Source organism: Taudactylus pleione, unplaced genomic scaffold (assembly GCF_031769625.1).
Source record: "Taudactylus pleione unplaced genomic scaffold, aTauple2 ptg000319l, whole genome shotgun sequence".
Lineage (NCBI taxonomy): Eukaryota > Metazoa > Chordata > Amphibia > Anura > Myobatrachidae > Taudactylus > Taudactylus pleione.
The window spans coordinates 3,648,138-3,663,967 of NW_028284720.1; the positions used below are offsets into that span (position 1 = coordinate 3,648,138).

Consider the following 15,830-nt stretch of genomic DNA (forward strand, 5'->3'; position numbering starts at 1 on the left):
CCTTAAACAAAGTTTGTGTACAGTGAATGTGTGCATTGAATTATTTGAGATAATAGGTTTCACTAACTCAGTTATTCTAAAAAAACATCTGTATTTTGGAATTTTTGTATATGGGAGTTCCAACCTATAGAATATAACATATGTAATATTATTGTCCTTTTGTGAAAAATGTGATTATCTCTGAGGAATTGAGCTATTTTACCAGTGTAGCAAACTTTGTGAAAATTCAATATAATTCAGGATTAGCCATGATGGTTTATTTCATGTGTAAATAAGTCCTATATCTTACTCAAACAAACTCTATAATGAACTTGTCTAAATATTCTATAATCTAACTCCTATCCAAAAATATTTATGTCATAGAACACTGCGAAATTCTGAGCCCACAAAAACTTACAACAGACAAATTTTTTATTTAATGCTGGAACTCTACATAATTAATTTTTCAATTCCTTTAACACCCATCTTTATTTCATTTTAGGATATACTGTATTTCACTTTATATTGTAAATTGCATGCAGTTTTTCATTTTAACAAGACTATAAAAGTAAACAAATTTACATAAAAAAAAACAATTCAATTTATGAACAACTTTTTTCTAACAAGTGTCTTTTACTGTTCATTTCAGGTCTCAGGAGAATATTGTAGCATTTAGGAAAAAAAATACAGCTCAGTATTCCAATACCTGAAGACAATATGGCAAAAACCTCTACAATTACCATATTTTTCCCCTTACTGCTCAGATAGGCAGGTATAGCACAGACCCAAACACTGCAGAAAACCAGCATGCTAAAAGTAATGTATTTGGCTTCATTAAAGATGTCAGGTAATGTCCTCACCATGAATGCTAGACCAAAGCTCAAAGCTGCCAGGAACCCCATGTAACCCAACATGAAATAAAAGGCAAGGACAAAACCCTCATTACATTGTACTATGATAATCCCATGATTTGCATTCTTGTCATACTCTTGAAAGGGAGGAGAAACTGACAACCAAATAGCACTGGTGAGAACTTGAACAGATGAGCAGATAAACACCACAAAATATGCCATTTTAACACCCAGCCATTTTTTCCAGGAGGTTCCAGGTCTGGTGGCTTTGAAAGCAATGCAAACCATGATAGTTTTGGCCAAGACAGAGGATAGAGCAACAGTGAAAAGTATTCCAAAGGAAATTTGGCGTAGCATGCAGGTAATGTCCACAGGAAAACCAATGAACAGATACACGCAGAGTTGGCTAAGTTTCAGGGAGATTAGAAGAATGAAGCTAAAATTTCTATTATTGGCTTTTACTATGGGAGTGTCCCTGAATGAAATAAATATTCCAATTATAAAGATAGATAAGATATAAAATAGGAGAGATATTATAGAGAAAATTGAAGCTATCAAGTCTGTCTTGTATGATAGAAATTCTAATATTCTGGGAATACACTCATCTTTATCTTCATTAGGCCATTCAAAATCAGGACATTTCTGGCAGTTTTCACTGTCTAGAAAATGAATTGAGAAAAAAGAGTTATGTTAACAAAAATTATTACCACATTATCCAAAATATTAGGCCTCATTGCAGTGCCGTATTTTTGTAGGAAAAACCTGTTCTCCCTGTGGTCATTTTTATTGATCTTTGCATTTTGAGATTTTTAATGTTTTTTTAACTTTGTGTTTCTGGCACTGCTAAGTGTCAGCTTGTGGATGGGCACAGACACCAACACCATGGAGGCACTGCCGTGTGTCTCATAATAGTGGAGTCTTCTGCACCTTATGCTACTGTCAGCCTTGATGCTGTTGTGTGTGTATAGCTAGGCACCAGACTACAACATCTTGTAAGCATTGTAATGGTGCAGTCTGCCATTGATAATATGTTTTAGAAATATGATGCTAGCAGATATGCCTGGGTTCACCTGGGTAGATCTTACATATTTACTATTTTCATTTCCTTCATCCCATTTTAACTTATTTGCATATTTAATTTTATGCCTCTAGGATAAAGGAGCTTGGCAGTATCAAGATTAAATTAATTGAGTTTTTTTCAACTTTTGTAATATGAATAAATTGAAGGTGGGTTATAAGATATGTGTAAACCTTTTTTTCTCTACTTAAGAATTTCTTTGCAAACCACATTGGTGGTTCACTCCACAGGTGCTTGAATAACCATGCCCTTCTGATGAAGCTACTGAGAGCCATGTTTGCAGGTGGGGAAATGTGTTAAGGAATCACTTTGCTATACACCTACTGGATCACCTCTCATTACCCTGAAGTGAGATACACTCTATGTAGTGCACAGACAATGGGATAAAAGGCTGCACAATCAGTGAGACACTAGTAGCGGATAGGTGCATGAACTGTGACTGCTCTTCATGCCTATAATAAAGCAAAATGTAATTTAGTAATGGAAGCTTGATGTCTTCTTTCCTGTTCTGTGATTCTTAAGGGAAAGAGGTTGAACCCCCCAAAATTCTGTTATTTAGATTTAGTTTTGCTGATAAAACTTTGAGATGTTTAAACAAGAATGAAATCTCCCAGACAGAATTTACTCAATTGATTAATAATTTGTAGTCATTTAAGTAAAAATTTGATTGATGTGCCCAATACCTACAGTGTTTTTCAGCAAATAAAATTTGAGGCCAGAAAATATGTAATCAACTAAAAACTTAAAAAACATATTCATATTACTAAGCATATATTAGTTCTCAAATTTTTTATTAACTTTAATATTTCTCATGAACCTTTATATTTATTTTATGAAATCCAGGCTGTCAGGACTAGGGAAAATAAAAAGGTCATAATTATGAATAGATCAGACAAAGAAATTATTAATTTTGTAAAAATGTTTTCTTTTGAAATTGGTCTTGGTAGATCCTCTTGGTTCATTGTTTCAACTTATTCATTTAAACATTACCAGGAATCAATTCAATAATTTCAAGATGCAGTCTATTAAATTTCCATTGTGTTCAAAGCTAAACCCAACGTTCCCATACAGAATGGGGGAGGGGGGGACTGTAATTGTTTAACCTGTTAGCTCTCTCACTATGATTACCTATGCAAGTCTTTGAATTTTTATCACACTGGCACTGGCTATACACATTTAGTGGTATCTCCCAAATTTACAGTCAGGGCAGCACAGATGGTGTTAGCGTTAGCATTACTGCCTCACAGCACTGAGGTCATGCGTTCAAATCCAACCACAGCCCTACCTGTGCAGAGTTTGTATATTTTCCCTGTGCTTGCATGGGTTTCCTCCAGGTACTGTGGTTTCCTCCCACTCTCCAAAAATATACTGGTAGGTAGGTTAATTGGCTCCCAACACAAATTATGTTTGTAAGCATGTGTTAGGGAATATAGATTGTAAGCTCCACTCGGGCAGGGACTGATGTATATGGCCAAATATTCTCTGTGAAGAGCTGCGGAATTTGTGTGTGCTATATAAATAACTGGTAATAAATAAATAATAATCAATGTTAATTGGAGTACAGGATAAATACAGTTTATTTCTCCTTGTTGATTTTTCTTTTCATTTCAGCTCTTACCATGAATAATGTAATATACTGTATGATATGTAAAACAGGTTGATACTCCCATATCCAAAATGCTTGGGACCAGGGGTATTTTGGATATCAGAATTTTCCATATTTTGTAGTATTTGCTTACCATAATTAAATATCTTGGGAATGGGACCCAAATCTAAACACAGACTGCTTTTATGTATCATATATACCTTATACACACAGCCTGAAGGTAATTTAATACAATATTTTGGATAATTTTGTGCATCAAACAAAGTTTGTGTATATACATGAAATTAATTTATCTTACATATGCACCTTGTACACACATCCTGAAGGTAATTTTATACAATATTTGTTATAATTTTGTGCCTTAAACAAAGTTTGTGTACATTGAACCATCAGAGATAATAGGTTTCAATATCTCAGTCATACTAAAAAAAATCTGTATTTTGGAATATTTGTATATGGGAGACTCAACCTGTAGAATATAACATATGTAATATTATTGTCCTTTTGTTTAAAATGACATTGTCTCTGAGGAACTGAGCTATTTTACTAGTGTAGTTTGTTAAACTTTTGGAAAATTCTATATATTTCAGGATTAGACATGATGGTTTATTTCATGTGTAAATAAATCCTATATCTACTCATTCAAACTCTATAATGAACTTGTCTAAATCTTCTATATTCTAACTCCTATCCAAAATATTTGTGTCATAGATCACTGTGAAATTTTGAGCCCACAGAAAATTACAACAAACTCTTATTCAGTGCTGCAACTAAACCTAATTAATTTTTCACTAATTTTATTTTGATAACATGGATATAGAAAAACTATTTAATGATATATTTCACTTTATATTGTAAATTGCATGCAGTTTTTAATTTTAACAATAAAAGTGAATGAATTTACATTAAAAAACTATTCAATTTATGAACAAATTGTCTCTAACAAGTGTCATTTACTGTTTATTTCAGGTCTTAGTAGAATATTGTAGCATTTACAGTAGGTAAAAATATACAGCTCAGTATTCCAATACCTGAAGACAATATGGCAAAAACCTCTACAGTGACCATGTGTTTCCCCTTACTGCTCAGAGAGGCCGTTATAGCACAGACCCAAACACTGCAGAAAACCAGCATGCTGAAGGTAATGCATTTGGCTTCATTAAAGATATCAGATTATGTCCTCACCATGAATGCTAAACCAAAGTTCAAAGCTGCCAGGAACCCCATTTAACCCAACATGAAGTAAAAAGCAAGGGCAGAACCATCATTACATTGAACTATGATAATCCCTTTATTTGCATTCTTGTCATACTCTTGAAAGGGAGGAGAAACTGACAACCAAATAGCACTAGTGAGAACTTGAAAAGATGAGCAGATAAACACCATAAAATATGCAAATTTAACACCCAGCCATTTTTTCCAGGAGCTTCCAGGTCTGGTGGCTTTGAAAGCAATGCTAACCATGATAGTTTTGGCCAAGACCGAGAATAGAGCAACAGTGAAAAGTAATCCAAAGGAAATTTGGCATAGCATGAGAGGTAATGTCCACAGGAAAATCAATTAACAGATAAATGCAGAGTTGGCTATGTTTGAGGGAGATTAGAAGAATGAAGCTAAAGTTTTTATTATTGGCTTTTACTATGGGAGTGTACCTGAATGAAACAAATATTCCAATTATAAAGATAGATAAGATAAAAAATAGGAGAGATATCATAGAGAAAATTGAAGCTATCAAGTCTATCTTGTATGATAGAAATTCTAATATTCTTGGAATGCACTCACCTTTATCCTCATTAGGCCATTCAACATCAGGACATTTATGGCAGTTTTCAGTAGAGTTATGTTAACAAAATTATTACCACATTATCCAATATTTCTGTCTAACTTGGTAATGTAATTAAGTATTCTTGAGAAAATCTTAACTTTGTAACAACCGATTTCTTCTCGGCAAGTGTGAACTTCTTTGAGAAGAATTTGCATGGATGGAGTTTATCATTTGTTTTCTGTGACTGCAACCCCTTCTATGGATGCATCCACCTTCAGGTTGAAAGGAAAGGTTATATCCGTTTTTTTTAGAACAGGCTCTGAGATAAAAGATTGTTCGAGGAGCAGGAAAGCATATTTGACTCTAGGAGGCCACAGAGATGGATTAGCGCATTTCCAGGTGAGGGATGTTATGGGAGCTACTAAGGTAGAGAAACCCTGCATAAACTTTCAGTAATAATTGGCAAAGCCAAGAAATGTGGTCCTTCAATTACATGATTCAGTCCATACTGCTTACATCTTCTCAGGGTCCATCTGAAGGCTAAAAAGGACTGAACTAGATGGAACTTTGAACACACACTTCTCCAGTGTACAGAACAGATGATTTTGGCACAGCCTCTCAAGAACTTCTTTGACCTGTGCCCGATGTGTAGAAAGGTCCTGGAAGCAAATAAGAATATCATCTAGGTAGACTACAACTGATCAGTAAAGAAGATCTCAAAAATGTTGTCAACTCAGTGTTGGAAGACAGCGGGAGTGTTGCTAAACCCAAATGGCATCACAAGGTACTCTTAGTGCCAATCTCTGTCATTGAATGGTGTTTTCCATTCATCATCTTCTCTGATGTTGATCAAGTTGTAGCCCCCCCATGAAGATCCTGCTTGGTGAAAATTATGGAATCTTTGACCTGGTCAAAAAGTCCAGTGATTAAGGGTAATGCATAGCAGTTCTACATTGTGATGTCAGTTAAGCCTCTATAGTCAATACAGGGATGAAACCCACCACCTTTTTTCTTGACAAGGAACAAGCCTGCTCCTGAAGGTTACAATGAAGGATGGATAAATCCCTTTTCTGTAATGAGGGTGAAAATGGCAGCTGTCTTGGGAATTAATAGTGGAAAGGTGAGACCAGGAGGCATCTTCCCAGGGATTAGATCTATGGGGCAAACACATTGTCGATGAGGAGCAAACAATTGGCACCATGTTTACTGAAGATGTCCACATAGGACAATTGTACTGTGGAGGCAACTTCTTTGCAATGGAACTCTCTGTTAACAGAAGAGGAACCACTTTTTGGAGGCAACAGTCAGAACACACTTTTTCCCAAGACAGGATTTGCAGGGAGAACCAATCACCCTTGGAATCAATTAAGGAAGCCCTATAAGCACAGAGTGTGTAGACTTTGGAATGACCAAGAAGCAGATCACATCATAATTAAGGGCTTCCCCACTGGAGTTTTAGAGGAATAGTCTTAGAAATAATGGTGCTCTGAGGACTTAGTCTGCCATCCAACTTGGATAGAGGTAGGTTGTGATATGGCCTCAGTGGGAATTGATGTTGATGCATATTCAAAAGTAATGAAGCTCTCCATTGCACTGGAATTGCAAAGTGCCGATATGATGTGCGGCTTAGTGTGTACCAAGATTACCGAAATAACAGAGATTGATTTTAGTGGAGACGTGCTGAGTACTCCTAATCTCATGTCTCCTCTGGAGATTTCCCAGACATTTAGGGCAGGACTTCAGGGTATGATCAGCTGCTCAACAGCACAGGCAAAATCTGGCCTGACAACATCTATTACACTCTTTGATGGAGAGCCAGAAACTATTAACTTACATGGGCTCTTCCTCAGATGGAGATGAAGAAGAACAATAAGATGGGTGATATCTATGTTGCTCTTCTCCAGGGTTCACTCTCTGAAGCGCAGGTCAGTCTTGTTGCAGAAAGAAATCAAATCATCCAAGCTGGCAGGCTGATCTTGAGTTATTGCCTCCTCATTCCACTGTAACTCAGAGGTGAGGGTCTGGAACTATACAACATACTGACTGACCATCTTCCTACCTTGACATAGCCTCATTATGTCAATGGAAACTGATGTTGATCTACCAGGCTCGTTGAATATCTTGCAGAAGGTAGCGATGAGTCCATAATAGTTGGGCAGCACTCGGTCTGTTTTTCCCACAGGGGCAACACCCATTCCAGAGCTGCACTGGTAAGTAGAGATATAATATAGGCAAATTAAGTTTTGCAGGTAGAGAACTTAATGGGTGGCAAGATAAAGTGCAAGTTGCACTGATTCATAAAACCATTGCATAGCTTGGGACTGCCATTGAACTTGTTCAGTGTGGGGAGGTGAAGATAATTAGCCAGTAACAGCTAATGTGCAGGCTATAGTACTGGAAAGAGGGTTCTGAGAAGGAGAAGGAACCCAGTACCCCATAATGTTAATGTTCATATAGTCCTGACAAGCAGAGATCTCCTGAAGAACCTGCACCAGTTGTTATGGTTATGAGTCCAGGCCCTCAAGACATCCTACAATGTTTTGCAGGAGTTCAGCTACTAGCACAGGACTGTAAACTGTCACTGTCCTGTTTGGATTTCTATATAGATCCAAACCTGAGTCTCCTGCAGGAGTGGGTTCTGGAGTAGATGTCTGGAAACTGGCTGGTCTAATAAAGATACAGCTCATAAGAAGTAATCTAAGGCTAAAGAAAGCTGAACAGTACTGGGGAATTGGCTGAGACCCAGAACAGAGGTGCAAAGTGTAACATGCCAGTGGTTTTCACCAGGGAGCCCCATAGGGGAGTTTGGAAATCTACATAGGAGATGCTGAGTGGGATAGAATATCCACTGGAGCTCTCTCTATTGCTTCTACAGCTACAGTAGGCTGAAAACAAAATTGCACTGGAAAGTGCTGTGTGCAGGGAGAATTCTTATATAATCCTGGGAGAGCAGGTTTCGGCTTCAGTTGTCATGTGACAATATACTGGTTCCCTTGTTGGAGATCCAGTCACCTGATCCAGACTATCATGGCTGCACCTAACAGCCAGAACTGGAGTGAATGCTGATTGTGAAAGCTGGGGAGATTGCAGGAGATGAGAAAAAATTGAGGCTGGAGGAATTCTGTCACAGAGCCGGATCATGAAGTGGGAAACCAGGAAATCAACCTGGCAGCTGTAGCAGATAATGTGGTTTGTGACAAAAGCACCAGAATGCATCACATTCCAGTGTTTAGTATATATGGGAAATGCAGTAAAAAACCCCAAAACTGCATTTCCGGGGATCTTAACACAGTTTTCAGTTTAGTACATCCAGCCCTATATCTTTTAAGCATTTTTATTTTCCCATATTAAACTTAATTTATATCGCCTGTTTTTTGTAGCTTTTATCCTATTCCTTTGTCTTTGAATTTGGCTAATCAATGTTACATATCTGTACTACAGGTTTTTATTTTATAATTGTAAATAAACTGAAGGCTTCCTATTTGGAGTCAGTCGGTCCAGAAAAAACATTAGTGGTGGCAAAACTTGAGATTTAATAGTAAGGACGTTATTCTGACTAACATACAATGTCTAAGATGCATGTGCCACAGTCTCTGAAATGTCTTGAAAATGTATTGGGCATTCCTGGGGCAGGACTGGGAGGTGACAGAGAGGTGGCTATGCAAATGCAAGGGGATGGTTTGTCTTATAGACATTGGAGTGTCAGTGAAGTGGTTACAAAAGCAGATGCATCATCATTCATAATGGTGGCCATACTCTACTGGAGAATCTGCAACTAGCATGGGGCTAGCACAACCATCAATGGTGAAAATGATGAATATAAGATTATTACCAGACACATTGGATATCTCTCCATCAGAACACGGGATACAGTCATAGCAGCAGGTGTGAGATCCTTTTTCAGTGCTCGTCTGGTTCCCAGAAGACAGACAGCAGTACACAAACCTTGTGGAACCTGGGAAATAAAAATATTACTTATGTTCCTTAAAATATTTTCTGATTTCATTTGTATTTTTAAACATGTGGACATTGTTATCTTCTGGGTATTGTCTGCTTTCAACTAATACATTGTTTTGGAAATCATAAAATCATCTTATTGCAGCAATAAATACAATGTATGTTCTCCATGTAGACAAATCAGCTGGGTTAGTGAGGGTGGTGTTATAGAGAAGGTGACAGATAATGGAAAAAAAAACATTTTGATTATCTGTGTAGAGAATATACCTGATGGAAAGTGACTAAGCATCTATATATTATGGATGTAGAAAAACCCTATGGCTGTACTGGGCTGTGTTACAGAATTACTGTACAAATGCCAACATGCCCTGGAATCTGGGGATTACTGGGATCTGATACGTTATATAAAGACAGTATTGCAAATCACAAACACCATTGAAATAGTTATTTATTTAATATGATGACTCCCCGATTTATTGTACTAGTAATTCCAAAATCAGTTCCAAATCGTTCTGATTGTTTATATCTTGAGAAATTTGCTGATTGCTTAAATGTGGTCTCACATGGGGTTTTCAGTTGATGTCATTGTACCATATTTTTTTTTCATTGAAACCCCATGTGGTGACAAATCACACCAGCTTTCTCTCTTACAATTTTATTTTATTTTTTTACACTGTAAAGGTTAGTACTGATGATCATCCAGAAGTGACACAACTGCTGAAAGGTGCATCTGTGGATGTGTCCACCTCTCTGTGTGATTCACAATTCAATAAACAAACTTTGATTACTGCTAATTTGAGTGTTGTGAATGCAGCAATGTTTATAAACCATTTCCTTGTCCAGCATTTTTGTACTATAAGTCACTGTTTTCTTGTTATGAAATGTGCAAGGTGCTGTGGAACCCTTGTGGTGCCATAAAAATAAAGCATAAAAATAATAATAATAATAATAATAATAATAATAATAATTATGGCTTTATGCTTACACATTCCTTCCTTACCCCACTCTTCTTACAGAGCTATAGTACTATATGCAGAAGCATTGTTGGTGCACATGAACAATACAAAAAAATGAAGATTTTGAGGAAAAATAGTCTTGTGTCTAATTCTAAATTAATCTCTCTGTTGGCCTGATGCAGACCCATTCGCTATGCTGCACTCGCTCGCATTGAGCAATTTTTCTCAATCTGCGCATGCGTATAATTCACAATACACGTGTGCGAACCAGTCAGTGCGATGGGAAAGTGCTTGCAGTCGTGCCACTTTTTTGAGTGACAGATAGTGCCATTTGTGGGTGGTAACAGGGTATGTGCTTGTGAACGGGGGAGTGGATGTGCGAACGCAGGCGTGCCCGACCATCAGAACAGATTTTAATGGGTGTGCATAATTAGCAAAGTAGCATCATTGAACATGTGACTTGGATGATTTTTCCCTGAACTGCTCACAGTGCTTGCAGGAGGTTAGGTCTACCTTAAGTGCTGCGAGCAGCTCCGATTGCTCCCAATTGTGCCGATTAATCCTACATTTCCTACAGATGATGTTTGTTGTAGAGATGAGCAGGTTCGGTTCCCAGAGAACCAAACCCACCCGAATTTAGCATATCCGAGTCGGATCCAGACAGGCTCGAAGGTTCCTGCCTTACTCGGCTCTCGAAACTGAGGCAAAACCATAGAGACGGAAATCTCGTGGTTCATGAGCTTTCATCTCTTTGATCAATGTAGTATTTAGGGACCACGAGACAGACGCCATTTCACTCCGGCTGTGGAGACTGAACAGGGAGGGTGGGTAGTGTAGGGCTGGGAGAGGTGCTGGTGCTATCTGCTGTGTCCTGGGCTGGTTACTGCTGATCCATTCTGGTCTCTGGTCATGGTGCTGTCACTGTCACTGTGCTGTCTGCTGATCCATTCTGGTCTCTGGTCACGGTGCTGTCACTATCACTGTGCTGTCTGTGCTGATCCATTCTGGTCTCTGGTCACAGTGCTGTCACTGTCACTGTGCTGTGTGGTGATTCATCTGGGCTGCCTGCTGTGTCCTGGGCTTGTGCTGTGTCCATCTCTGGGCCCAAGTTCTGGACTCCAAAAAAAAAGTAAAAAAAAGTGTCTTTTTATATTTTTCTGTGTGTGCATGCAAGTTGCTACCTTACACGTTTGCACACACAGTAGCGTACAAGAGCCAGCCAGCAATGCACATTGCAACCTTGTGCTGCCCGACTACAGTCATTCTTAAAATCAAAAACAATGTGTCATATTTTTTTCTTGTTTGTGTGGGTGGGTTTTCGCCTTAACTGTAGTAGTGCACAAGATCCACCAAGCAACGCAAGTTGCAACCTTGTGCTGCCCGACTCCAGTCGTGATCAATCGTTACTCTGGGGCCAAGTTCTTCTGGAGCTGGCAAGAAATAAAAATAATAATTTGTCGTTTTTTCTAATATTTTTGTGTGCACACGACTGCACCTGTGTGAATTTTGTAACCGCACCTTGACTACACTATTTGTGAATGTGACACTGCTTCTAGACTGCTGAAAATATATGGAGAGCTGTAACATGACAGGAGAGCAAGGCCAAGAACCACATGCTGTAGCTGCAGCCAGCAGTACAAGACTGTCAACTTCCTTGACCTCTAGGAAGGCCCATGCCCCAGGGCTTAAGTCACACCATCGATATGGTAAAGCAGGTTTTACTGAAATTAAGAAAAAAAAATTTAAAGGATATTTGACTTTAGATAAACAAAAAATTGGTTGCCATGTGTGAGCCCGACCTAAATACTAGTGTACTGGAAGATCCTCCAAGTTCCAACATTTGTGTGCCCTCTGTAAATGTGGGGAAGGGCGGTCAACATCTTGCACACGTAGTCATTGAGGATGCTTCTGTGGAATTTCACATGGAGGAGGAGGATATTATGGTGGATGAAGGTGCTAAGGATTATGAGGATGTTGATGATGAAGATGTTGGTGCTGGTGATGAGGATGTCCTTTGTGTAAGTAAGGCAACAGTTGTTGCCCATGGTTTGAAAAAGCCAAAACCCATTGTTGTCAAGCCGGGACAAAAAACTAAAAAATCTACTTCTCACGTGTGGAATTAGTTCCATCCCGATCCGGACAACAGTTGTCAAGCCATATGTGCCCATTGTCATGCAAGAGTGAGTAAAGGGAGGGAGCTAAACCACCTAGGAACCTCCTTGTTACATCACTTGGAGCGCGTTCATCAAATATCAAAGTGTACGTTGCCAAGTTCCAAAACTCAAAACGTAACAAGTCCAGTGTCACCTACCTGCTCCCTCTCTGTGAGATCCAAGTGCCTTCGATCTCCAACACCAAAACCTGCATCATCAACATCCTCATTCATCCTCGGGAGTAGTCCTGCTGCATCCAATGTTGGTATTCCAAGCATGAATGACTCCTCTCCTATCCGTGATTCCTTAGAAGGATCCTTGATGACTATGCCTGTTGCTGCTGCTGTTGCTGTCAGTGGATATTCATCCCAGAAGGGGTCCAGGAGGAAGACTACTTGTAGTGTAGTCTCCAAAAAACAATTAACTGTTAAACAATTAATTGCAAGGGCAAACAAGTATAACAACAATCACACAGTTGCACAGTGGATTACTGATGCCATAACAGCTATGCTGGTATTAGATGTGCTTCCAGTATCTGCCATTACTGCAGTGGGTTTTCAACAGTTAATTCAGGTCCTGTGTCCTCACTACCAGATCCCTTCTAGATTCCACTTCACTAAAAGAGCAATTCCAAATCTGTACAAGGACATTAAAAAAAACATATTAATGTCCTCAGAAATGCCGTTGTACCCACTATCCACTTGACCACTGATATGTGGACAAGTGGGACAGGACAAACTAAGGATTACATGACTGTGACAGCCTACTGGGTAGGTGTATTGCCTACAACAGCTACAGCAGCAGCAACATCTACCAAAAGACAGCTGATACAGAGGCAGGCTACTCTTTGTATAACTGGTTTCAATAAGAGGCATACCGCTGAGAACCTCTTAGAAAAACTCAGGGAAATCATTGCTAAATGGCTTACCCCACTTGACTCTCCTCAGGATTTGTGATTTCGGACAATGCCACCAATATTGTGAGAGCATTACATCTGGGCGAATTCCAACATGTCCCATATTTTGCTCACACAAATGACAGGGGCGTGTAGGAGATGCTCTTGGTGGCACGCAAAATATCCTGACATTTTAGACATTCGGCGACTGCTTGTCGAAGATTGCATGACCAGCAGGTACAGTTAAATTTGCCCTTCCATCAGCTGAAGCAAGAGGTAGTAACTCGGTGGAATTCTACCCTCTATATGCTTCAGCGGATGGAGGAACAGCAAAAGGCCATCCAGACCTATACAGTGGACTTTGACATAGGCCGTGGAGGTAAAATGCACCTTACTGAAGTGCAGGGGAGAATAATTTCTGTGCTGTGCAAGGTTCTCAAACCCTTTGAACTTTCCTCATGTGAAGTTAGTTCAGACACTGCCAGCTTAAGTCAGGACATTCCCCTCATCAGACTTTTGCAAAAGCAGCTGGAGAAACTGAAGGAGGAGCTTTAATGAAGTGATTGTGCAAAGTATGTCGGACTGGTGGATCAAGCCCTTGATTCACTTCACCAGGATCCAAGAGTTGTCAATCTATTGAAATCTGAAAAATATATTTTGGCCACCATTCTGGATCCTAGGTTTAAGTCCTACCTTTTGAGTTTTTTTCCAAAAGACCAAAATCTAAAACTATGCAAAGAGCTGTTGGTCAATAAATTGTCAGCTGCATGTGAAATGCCTTCATCTCCTCCTTCAGTTTCAACAGCTGCCAGGAAAAAACTAAATTTTCCTTACAGAATGCCTGCTGGTCATGCAGATCAGTCACCAAAAAATTACATCTGGTCGGGCCTGAGAGAACTGCCTACTATTGACATGTCTTCTACCGTGACTATGTGTGATACGATCTCCTTTCACAGAATGGTGGAGGACTATTTCAGAGATAACATCCTAATAGACATGTGAGATAGTCCCTTTCAGTACTGGCAGGAAAAAGAGACAACTTGGAGTCCCATACACAAACTGGCTTTGCATTACTTAAGTTGCCCACTCTCCAGTGTGTACTCTGAAAGAGTTTTCAGTGCAGCTGGCAACCTTGTCAGTGATCGGCGAAGGAGGTTACTTCCTCAAAATGTGGAAAAGATGATGTTCATTAAAATGAATTACAAATTCCATGAGGAAGACCTCGACCAACAATTACATAAAAAAATGACTGAGGTGCCTATGGTGGAATCCAGCGGGATGAATTAATATTGTGTGAAGAAGAGGATATACACACTGATGGGGATGACGAGGACGAGGATGATGACAACTTGTAATGTACAGCCAGTTTGTGTATGGGATTATTTTCTTTTCCATGCCCAAAGAATATTGGCAGCTTGTTTCATGGGGGTCCAAACAAACCAATAATTTCAGCCACAATTGGCAGTCTTGTCGCTGAAATGATTGGTTTGTTAAACTGAACTGTTTCGTATAGAACATAAGGGTGGGTTGGAGGGCCCACGGACTATTCCATCTAGCACCTTTTTCCTTTCCATTATGTGCTGGTTGGGGCATTGCTGCCTGACATTTTAAATTAATGTTATGGTTGATTTAGGAACCATTGATTTATTTTTAAATTAATTTATTATCAATTTAACAGCCAGGGGCTGCACCGAATGAATTGTTTTAAATTTAATTTATGATCAATTTAACAGCCAAGGGCTGCACCCAAAGAATTGTTTTCAAATTAATTTATGATTAATTTAACAGCCAAGGGCTGCACCCAACGAATTGTTTTTAAATTAATTTATGATCAATTTAACAGCCAAGGGCTGCACCCAATGAATTGTTTTTAAATTAATTTATGATCAATTTAACAGCCAGGGGCTGCACCCAATGAATTGTTTTTAAAATAATTTATGATCAATTTTACACCTGGCTGTCACTGTCATCGGCGTAGCTGTGCAAGGGTGCTGTGCTCCTGTCTGTCGAGGGGCTATTGCCCAAAATAATAAATAAACTATTTTGTTTGTGCGTGTCAGCCATACCTGTCATCGGCATAGCTGCGCAGGGGTGCTGTGCTGCTGTCTGTCAAGGGGCTGCATGAATATTGCAATGAAAACCTTTTTTTAAGTTATTGGGTTACAAAAAGTTTTTTTTTTAATCTTAAACATAGCAGAAATGTTATCCTAACAGCTTATAAAGTTATATGCTCTAAAAAACTAAAGCCTATGGCCCTCATTCAGAGCCACTCGCTAGCGGCAGTACGCTCGTTCCGAGCGATGTTCGCACATCTGCGCATGCGTACGGTTTTTAGTACGCATGCGCGAACCAGTCAGTGCGGCCGAAAATCGTTGGTACGCAATATAGCGAGGGCCTGCTATTTTGAGTGACAAAATGAGGCGTATGTGGGTGGTAACAGGGGAAGGTGCTTGAAAACGGGGAGTGGAGATCCGAACGCAGGCGTGCTTAAAGGTCAAAACGGGCGTTTTAAGGGAGTGCATAATTAATACAGCAGCGTCATTGACCACGTCACTTGGTTTTTTTTAACTCAGAACTGCTCGCAAAATAG

The 15,830-nt window shown here is 39.2% G+C and overlaps 1 protein-coding gene and 1 pseudogene across 1 annotated transcript; both read right to left on the reverse strand.

Annotated features, from left to right (window-relative positions):
* Nucleotides 1-581: 581 nt before the first annotated feature.
* On the reverse strand, nucleotides 582-2,183 carry LOC148509569 (vomeronasal type-2 receptor 26-like). Its single transcript, XM_088442966.1, has 2 exons — nucleotides 2,096-2,183; nucleotides 582-1,489 (listed from the first exon to the last, which is right to left on the reverse strand). Exons 1-2 carry the CDS (start codon nucleotides 2,181-2,183, stop codon nucleotides 582-584), a joined length of 996 nt encoding a protein of 331 aa, XP_088299092.1.
* Nucleotides 2,184-4,436: 2,253 nt separating this feature from the next.
* LOC148509570 (uncharacterized) overlaps nucleotides 4,437-15,830 on the reverse strand; it is a 137,845-nt pseudogene continuing 126,451 nt past the window's right edge.

Bases quoted from the DNA above. Each gene is read 5' to 3' on its own strand.
- LOC148509569 (XM_088442966.1), bottom strand. From the start codon at position 2,183: ATGGCTCTCAGTAGCTTCATCAGAAGGGCATGGTTATTCAAGCACCTG. The intron at 1,490-2,095 runs GTAGAGAAAAAA...TTCATTTTCTAG, and splicing joins GTTTGCAAAGAAATTCTTAA to ACAGTGAAAACTGCCAGAAA.